General features: G+C 42.9%; 1 protein-coding gene across 1 annotated transcript in view; it reads left to right on the top strand.

The window, feature by feature from the left end:
* Positions 1–398: 398 nt before the first annotated feature.
* Positions 399–9857, top strand: part of Fbxl7 (F-box and leucine rich repeat protein 7) — a 355837-nt gene continuing 346378 nt past the window's right edge. The window contains exon 1 of the mRNA XM_027400048.2: positions 399–576. Within this exon, the coding sequence (XP_027255849.1) occupies positions 540–576 (37 nt within the window). The 5' untranslated portion in view covers positions 399–539. The remainder of the gene's footprint in view (positions 577–9857) is intronic.

The raw sequence follows: 9857 nt of genomic DNA, 5'->3' as shown, positions 1-9857 counted from the left end.
GCCTGGCGCTAACAAAAGTCCGGCCCGCAGGCGAGCAGCGCCGGGCCACAAGTCTCCGCTCACTCGGGGCACCGCAACAAGTGGCCGCCGCGCCCTCCCGGGGGAAGCCGCGGGCGCACGGAGGTGCAGGGAGGAGGCGGCGGAGTGGGACAGCCCGGGGCAGGCGCGGCTCAGCGCGCACGACTGGGGACCAACCGCGGAGGCGCATGGGGACCCCGCGGCGGCGGAGGCGCGGCGAGCCTAGGGGCGGCACCTGGGCGCGGGCTCTGCGTCGCGCAGCTCCCTCTCGCCTGGAGCGCCGATTCTGAGATCTCCGGTGGCTGCCCTGGACCCGGCCTGCCTCCCCCGGGGGTGCCTGGAGTGGACCGAGCACTCCCCCTCCCGCCGCAGGGCAGGGTCGTCCCCCGCCCAGATCGGCCCACCGAAGGGGCATGTGCAGCTAACGGTCCGGTCCTCCCCGCTTTCCTCTGCCCCGCCGCCTGGGAGGTGCGCCCCAGCTATGCAGTGTCCAGGGAGACGACGGGCATGACGGCGACAGGATGGGCGCGAACAATGGCAAACAGTATGGCAGTGAGGGTGAGTGGGCCGAACGTCCCCCGACTCCAAGATCGCGCCCCCTCCCTTTCCCTTCGCTCACAGCTCAGGCACACCGTACTTTGGTGCGGAGGGGGTTGTCGTCTTCTCTTTGGGCTCTGTGTGATCAATCTCTGGTACCTCGAGGATGCCTTATCACCACCGGGGTCTCTTAAGCAATTTTCCAGGTTGTCTCTAGGACTGCTCAAGTTGCATTTCTGCTGTGTTTCTTTCTGAACACGTGTGCCTCAGCTTTTCCTTCCCTGTGCAGCACCTTGGTGTAGGTGACGGTTTGGCAGAGAATTGAAGCAGTGAAACTTTCCCAGGCCTTTGTGTTTCAGTCCTCTTGACTTCCTCGTACCAGGAAAAAAAAAAAAAAAAAAGAAAGAAAGGAAAAGAAAACTTCTGGAAGAAGTTAAGCTTCCATTCTCTGCTAACTGCCCTGGTCTGACAGCTCCGTGAAACTAACCACCTATGGGTCCCGCGAGGCACGGAGTGGCTGGGAGCTTTGTCTGGGCTCTCTCGAGGTTCAGGACAGGCAGAGCACCATCTGTTACTCAGGGCTGGAAATTGCACAGAAATATTGCCTGTCAAGTGAGAACTTGGAAGTTGGGGAAACTTTAAACTCCGCCTACTCCTAAAGGGATGATGGATGTGTGGGTTGCCTTCTCAGTCCCGCCTCCCCCGCTTTGCATAATACCGGTAGTGTTTTAACTCCAGTGATTAACAACATGTCCCCGATAGGCACACAGAAAAGACATTTTCTGCAGTTCAAGAGTTAAGGTCTGTATCTAGTGAATCTGGTTGGAGGGAGTGAAGAGACTGGGTTGGCTTAACAGACTTCCCCCCAGAGCACAGGCGATTACAAAGGAGGGGCTAGCCCTAGAAGATGAGTAGGAATGCAGAACAGCATGTGGTGTTAAGGAACCTCTTATCAGCCTGTTCAAAACTTGGGGTCTCTGTATCTTTGTTTGTTTCTGAGCAACTTCGTTAAATCGTGCTAAAATCAAGCCCTAAAAGAAAAATCCACACGATGAAAAAAAAAATCATTTCCAAGCCATCATGTTTTGTATTTCATATTTATGTATGTGTTTCTATATACACAGATGTACTTGTGATGATATATATATATATATTACTCTTGTCGTGGGCGGAAACGTGAGAGAGAAATATTTTGAAAAAGAAAATGTTAGTCGTTTTATATAGCAAGTGTGAAAGTGTGCCAGAAAAGATTATTGGAGAATCTTGGCCACTCACTCTCCAAAGGTATTCAAGTTAATGCTTTTAAAATGTGCGGAGAGATGAATGAACAATGGAGTCTCTTAACCTCGAGTCATCAAAAGGTGTTCAGTAACTGTCAGTGTACCTGTCAGTGCTGGCTTTGACGCTGGAGAAGGGAGCATGGCCTGAGTCCTTACTCTGCTTCTCAAACTACACCACTGCAGGGCTCTCCTAACCCTCTGTAATGTGTTCTTACATCTCAGGGTATCCTATTGTACAGTGTGTGGTATATGACGACTTCCTGTCTGAACAGCAGAATTTTCAACCCTTGGGACAAAAAGGGATAGACAGGGAACTAATGTTCTCCAGCTGTTACCCGTAAATGCTACCTCTGCGTTTTCACTTTGGTTCAAGTCAAATTTTACTGGGATCAGATTTAGATACACTGTAGACTTCTTATGGGGGAGGGGGGTAGAAAAAAAAACCCTCTTGTGCTCAGCTGATCAGAGGAGACCAATCGGAACGTTTGTGAGTTTTGGCTGGAAAGCCACACTGTGTTTAGTTTTCATCAAGTCATTTCAGATGAGTCAAGATTCCTGTGTGATAGATGAGAAAGAAAACAGAGAAACCCAAGTAACATGACCTCAGACCTACCCCCCCCTTTTTCTTCCTCTCTGTTATACTGTAGCCCCTTCTAAATAAGTTTTTTATATATAATATATATACAAATAGTAAATATAGCTGTATTTTGGCCTGATACAAATCCACACAGAATTGCCTTATATAATACAAGGTGCCATCTTTCTTATCCAAAGTTACAAATGCAAAAGAAAACCAAAGCTATACCTACTAATTTTATCTGTTAGTCAAAGACGACTCAGAATCAAGGTAGTTTTCTGGATTGAATGCAATTTAGGCATAGTATATGTCAAACACTAAAGAGGGACTTATCCATGAGTGTTTATACATAGACTGTGTCAAGTTTGTTCAAATATGTGTCAGTGGTGTGTGTGTGTGTGTGTGTGTGTGTGTGTGTGTGTGTGTGTGTGTGTGTGCTTCAAAACTACAAGTTTATATTTCTATAATTCCTGGCAGTTGACAATATATGCACAACATCTGGAGATTGCAAATATCATTGAATTATTAAAATTTTTAACTGTGAGTATTTTATGGATAATCTTACTTTCTCTTGGGAAATACATTATACAATCTTTAAAAAGGTCTTTGTAAGACTACCTTAGCAGGTGGGACAGCACCTTCCACTTTGCTGTGATCCCAGGACAGGAGGGGTTCACATTGCCTAGAAGACTGTCAGAAACTGGAGTTTTGGGTTCCTCCTGGAACTACACACTTGTCATATGTTGTGTGCATTACAGTTTTTAGATCTTCTTGTGAGAAAATAAGAGTATCCCCTCGAGAATTTGGAACTGAATTCCAACTTCATCTCCTGGGGACTTTCTTTTCCAAAGTGAAGAGAGAGTTTCTCCGTGGCATTTGCCATTATCACGTTGCTAACTGTGTGGCTATTCATTTCCTTTTGCTGTCTTAGTGTCTATTTTAATGGACCACTTGGAGAAGTTTAGCCTTGTGAAGACCTGTTAGAATTAATGGGCAAGTGAAGACTTAACAGCTAAGAAATCAATAAATACCAGCCCCCCTTTTCCTGTATTTTGCTCACTCATTCCCACTTTTGGTACCTCTATCTTTTCTTCTTTTTGAGATCAAAGATATCTATGAATCCACAATGAGTGATTCCAGAGTGTCTTATTTCCTTAAGTTCTTAGTGAATGTTCAGATTAATACTCTGTCTTTAGGCTGGCCTTGGATTTTGCTCCAGGGGGAAAAACTTACATTCTTAATCTTTAGCTTTCTAGAAACATAAGCCAATGTCTAAATGATTAGTATGTTCTGGTAAATTCTTTCATGAGAGAACATTATTTTTGGTCTTTATCTGGTTTCAGAAAGTATAAGTTACAGCCTATGCAGAGAAATATGAAGAATGAGTTGGGGGATTCAAAGGCATTAGAACCATTAGCTTTGATTTCAGTTAAGCCAAATAAACAAATCTTGCTTCAAGTAGGAAGAGGGGAGCTGCTTTCTCTGCCTTTTAAGGCTTCAGTGTTATGTTTATTCTACTCCTACAGGTCAGAGGCAGTAGCACTCACACTGTTAACAGCTCCTTTGCAAAGTCTTGTTGAATTGGAGCTGGAGAGGCCACAGCCAGGGGGTTTGACCCCTGGTAGCTTTGGGGTCTAGTAGGGCCCTTTCACCATCTCAGATGAGGGGAGCTGGTTGCTGGAGAGTGTAAGTCATCACAAATCCATCACCACCCAGGAAATCTTGTAATAACAATAATGGTGATTAACACTTGCCAAAGTCTACTGTATCTGTTCATGATTTTAAGCACCTGGCATGCACTGTCTCACTTCACCCACAAAGTAATCCTACAGGGCAGGGTCTCCTGTGTGCCTCATTTTACCAACAGAGAAACTCAGGGACAGGAAAGATAGTCTAGTCTCTTTCCAACACTAATACTGGACAATTCCAGAGCCATTGCTTTTGTCAGAAAATGGACATTTTACTTCACTCTGTTTGTCAGGAACTTTTATGACCCTGTGGGTGTTGTTGTGAAGGACATGAAGAAGGACAGGTAACAGAGAAACCACGTGGTACCCTGTAAGGAGCTGAAGTGTCTTATGAGAAATGTGGCAGGCTAAGGTAAGATATAGTTTTAGTTAGTCACTGTGTGGCCTCATTAAAAAGCTGGAATTTATACCAAGACTTACAGGAAGGTGTGTGTAGAGCTTTTGGAGATCCAGGTAGACGTTGCTCTTTAAAATTACTGCCTTGTCTCCATCAGCTGAAACACTCTTACCAAACGTCATGCCCTAGGTGGACTATAAGCTGTAGACAGTCATTTCTCAAAATTTTAGAGCCTGTAAGTCAAAGAGCAACCAGCATATCTGCACACCTAGGTTCTGGAGAGAACCCCTTGTCCAGGCTATAGATGCTGACTTCTACCTGTATCCTGGGAAGGCCATTGAGGAAACAAGCTTAGCTAGCTATCTGGCCTCTTAAAAGTACACAGTACTGTCCATGAGAGTTCACACATACACACTGGATTCATTTTCTAATACTAACATATTGCAATTAAAATGTCAACAAATGTATTTTGGGGGTCTACAGGTATCATTATCTTTCAGTGAGAGTACAATATTGCTGGTCTTCTGTAGTAGCTGCTACAGTTTGACCACTTGATAGAGAATTTCTCTAGATTAGTGGCTTAATGCATTTCATCTACTTGTGCATTCCTCAACAGTTCTGTCTTATTTTTCTTTGGTTGCATATCAGAATTCTGAATGTTGGCCTGGACATACTGTAAATATCACCATAACTCTGAGATAGAAGTAGGTTTTCATCTTTTGCCTGCAGCAAATACTTCCATCGTGATGCAAATCAGAAGATAAAGAATAGTGTTCCAGTGTTTGGTTAAAATAAAAGCATTTGTACCGTGCTGCTGGCAATACCATGTTTGGTCTGATGGGGAGCAGTAATTTCAGAGAATTGGAGATCTTTTTTGAATGTTTAAAATAAAGGTTTGGAAAGAGAGGTGGCTTCTTTTCCATGCTGGGAACCAAGTCTTAGCTCTGTTTTAAATCTTGCTACTGCTTGGGCAGAATGAATTTTCAATTGGTTTTGAGTAATTAAGAATTTCCACTGAGTGGGAGCTCATGGACTACAGACTGACAGCTGGGGGACCTGCATGGGACTGACCTAGACCCTCTGAATATGGGTGACAGTTATGTGGCTTGACTTTTTTTTCTTGGTGGGGGGTGCTGGCAGTAGGACCAGAACCTAACCCAGGTGCATGAACTGGCTTTTTGGAGCCCATTCCCTATGGTGGGATACCTTGCTTAGCCTTGTTACAGGGAGGAGAGGCTTGGTCCTGCCTCAACTTAGTATGCCAGACTTTGTTGACTCCCCAAGGAAGTTATTACCCCCTCTGAGGAATGGATGAAAGTTAGGAAAGGGGGGAGGTGGAGGGGTGGGAGAAGGGAGGGAGGGAGAACTAGGGTTGGTATGTAAAATGAAAAATAAAGTTTTTAAAATAAAAGGATTTCATAATTAAAAAATGTCCTGCCTTTATCCCATATGTGCTGCTATTGCTGGGTTTGGTTGGCTGTTTAGGTAATGAAAACTTAGTGTGGTCCACCATAATATGTCACAGGACTAAAATCTCAGGTGAATAAAATCTTCCAGTGTAAGAAAAGAGGAGTAAATGCAGTTCAGAATCCTCACACCTTAAATGTAATGTTTGAAGAGCTTCCAGAGTGTTCACAATGTTTGCATGTTGCAGGAAGTTCGGTTTGGCTCTGATGGAAGAAGCCCCATGTAATACTTGAAGCTGTTCTGCCTAAGAAGTTGGAGGATCCTCACCTTGCACAGTGAAGGGTGTAGTACTGAGAGTTTTGAGTCAGTTCCTTAGCAAGCACTCTGCCACACGTGTTCATGTCTGATGGAGCTGGGTGTGTGAAGCAGGAGCTGCCTTACTGGTTGTCCAGTACAGTGTGGTCAGTGCTGAAACTATATTCACAGAAACAATACAGATTGACTTATTATAGGTTATAATTATGCATATGTATGTATATGTATGTATACATATGTAATAATAATAATAATAATAACAAAAGACTATCAACTTGTGGAAGCGTGAGAGGGCTATGTGGGAGGGGCTGGAGGGGGGAAGTGATATAACTGTATCAATTAACATACTTTTAAAAAAGCATTCCTTTCACATTTTCTGGGTACATTTTCACCCCACTCTGCCTGTGTATCATACATCATACATATATACATGCACACACACACACACACACACACACACACACACACACACACACACATATATATATATATATATATATATATATATATATATATACAAACCAGTAAGTGTAGCTATCAAAAATATACATATTATTTTACTGATTTTTTTCCTGTGCATTCTCTGGCATCTAACCTCCTACATGGATATTGGGTTTGATAAATGACTTCTTATTCTCAGGGCAATAATGGATCCTGACTCCTTCTCCTTATTGTGTTACTGTTACTTTTTTTTATTACCACAGGACACAGGGAACTTCTAAATGTAAGCCATACCTTTTGATTGCATTCATGTTGAATATATCCAGTCAGTGTTTGCCCTTGTATATGTGACTTTAAAGTTGGTATTAACAGTTGCTAGCATGCTCTTCCAGAAGCTGTGAGAAGCTTCATCCTGGTGACTTCTGAGAGACACCAGGGCAGCCCTTCTTCCTCCAGCATGGTAGTAAAATCAGCATCAGTCGAACTTGCCCTGGAGTGTAGCTTGTTTTTTCTTGTTTAGCTTAGAAATTCCAACCTCTTGCTGATCTTACTGATCTCTTAGTGGGATAAGACTTGGTCCAAGGAAGTTTGTATTCTAATCGAGAAGATAGAAACAGGGGTCAGGTTTTTTTTTTTTTTTTTTTTTTTTTTTTTTTTCTCACATTTGGATAGTAAATGAAATACCTGTGGCTAGGTGCTTATGAGGAGAGGAAGTGTATCTGAGTTCACAGTTGTGGTCTAAAGGCCCAAATCTAATGCCGATCCTTTTGCAAAGTTCCTAACAACAAGAACTAAGTGATGCAGAGTGAGAACTTGCTCATGTCTCTCTCGGAAAGCCTCTAAGACTTATGTATAGGAACCTAATGGACCAATCTGTTCTCATTGCTTCCCATAGGCTTCACCTTTAAATAACATAGGCAGATTAAACTTCTACTCTCTTAATACCTAGTAATAGGATCAGATTTCAACACATGACACCTTCAGGGGACACAGTACGTTGTTTAAAATTTCTCTAAACTAGTAGCCAAACGGGAGAGCAAGGGCAGATTCACAGACAGACTTCATCTTTCAAATACACCAGATGTAAGCAATAAGTTGGATGGACACTTAGGAATTAAGTTACTCTCTTAATTGTGGCAGCCTTTACATGTGTCTGTAACCCCTGAAATGTGGAAAAGACGTGTATTTTCTAAAATTGAATGTCAAAACTGCTTGCTTGGAGGAGTGGTACTATGGTTTCAATTCAAAAGTAAGGTTTTTTTTTTTTATGAAAAGTTTGTGTGCGTGTGCGTGTGCGTGTGCATGCGTGCGTGCGTGCGTGCGTGCGTGCGTGCGTGCGTGCGTGCGTGTGTGTGTGTCGTGTCTGTTTGTCTGTGTGCACATGCATACCATGCCCCTGGACACCCAAGCAGGGCATCAGATCTCCTGGAGCTGGAGTTACTGGCAGTTTAGAGACACCTGACACCGTTTTTTGGGAACTCAACTTGGGTTCTCCGAAAGAGCAACTTTTATTCTTGAACATCATTCCATCTTCCCCAGTTTTCCTCCCCCAAATCATCTTGTTCCTTTTCTCAAATGACTTGGTTCACAGTCAGTGATTCCTCTGGATTCCGATAAGTGAGAATCTTGATATGCTTCAGTGATGGGGCAGAGCTGCTTGGCCAGTCTGGGAGCTTTCCAAGCCCTGTGCTTCAAGGAAGGCACAGGGAAGCCTTAGAGTAGAGACTTTCAAAATGCACTAGTTAATACCCCAAAGAGGTAGAGCTGTAAAACCCTTGACATGAGTCATCACTAACCATCTCTGAATTTTCCTCAGTAGTGAAATATAAACACATGGTCAACATTTTGTCTGCTCCACGGCTGAAGTATCGTGGACTGTTTCTGGAGTTGTAAATCTCTATTAGGTTGTGCATTTGATGGGATCATTCTATCAATTCCTATTTAAATTCCTCAACCGGTAACAAATGAGAAACAGTTGTTCACACTGCATGAACTCATAATTGTAACATTAGAAGCCTTGAGCAATGTGTAGAAATGTTATTAAAACCTTTTTTTTTTTTTTTTTTGGCTACCCTTTCTGTAGCAAATTCCTGTGCTGCATTTTCTGAGCAACTGTAGCAGTGGAAAGACAACCAGAATTTCTAAAAAAACAAAAAACAAAAAACTCAAGCATTGCTCTTATACTTGTGGTTTGACCTGTTTGCTGCATGTAAGCCACTTTTTGGCAAGGTGGTGAAGTCAGGGTAGTTGGCTTACATGTGTACTTGAACCTTTTGGTTTAGCTGGGTTCTTGGGTCATATCCGGGGAACAGCTTAGCCAAGTCCATGATCAAGGAAAAGCCTTTTCCATTCCAACTGTCAGTTGTGTTCACTGTTGATAGGAAGAGAAATACATATTGAGAAGAGGAAAAACCATTTTTAAAAAACGAGACAAAAAAAGACAATAAAGGTTGTGAGGAAACAGCATTATTTGCTTCTAATATTATGCTCACTTAGTTTTTCTTAGAAAAAGCATTGCTTACAAAACAAAATGATTACTAATAAATATCTGATGGGTTTGAGTATTGCTAAGTTCATTATAGTTCTCGTCATTGTATTAATAGTCTTTGAAATCTGAACATGGTGTTGCCTACCTGTAATCCCGGGACTTGATAAGTTTAAGCAGAAGAACTGACATGAGTTCAAGGCTAGCCTGGGCTCCATGGTAAATTCCAGGCTAGTACTGACTATGGAGCAAGATCCTTTCTCAAAAATAAGTAAGTAAATAAATAGATAATTAAATAAACTAGATAACAGGTATCGGGTACTTAGTAGTCACCATGACCTCCTCTAAGCACATTATTGTGGTGATATGTTTATGATCTGATAAAGCTTGCCTGGAGATCAGAATGCAAAGCTAGCCACAACTGTAGAGGCCAAGCAGTGGTAATCCCAGCAGCCATACAAGTTATCCATAGAAACTGGGCAGCGGTGGCACACACCTTTAGTCCCAGGACTTAGGAGACAGAAGCAGATGGATCTCTGTGAGTTCAAGGCCACCCAAGGCTAAATGAGAGTAAATCAGTCAAAAAGAGAAATAGGGCTCATACCTTTAATCCAAGCACTAGAGAGGTCTACAAGACAGGAACAGGGTCTCAGAGCTGGCAATTAGACTCCAGCCATGCTGAGGATTCATGGAAACCACCCTTTTAGTCTGA

The sequence above is a fragment of the Cricetulus griseus genome, chromosome 2, assembly GCF_003668045.3.
Source record: "Cricetulus griseus strain 17A/GY chromosome 2, alternate assembly CriGri-PICRH-1.0, whole genome shotgun sequence".
Lineage (NCBI taxonomy): Eukaryota > Metazoa > Chordata > Mammalia > Rodentia > Cricetidae > Cricetulus > Cricetulus griseus.
This window is presented reverse-complemented; position numbering and strand designations above follow the sequence as displayed.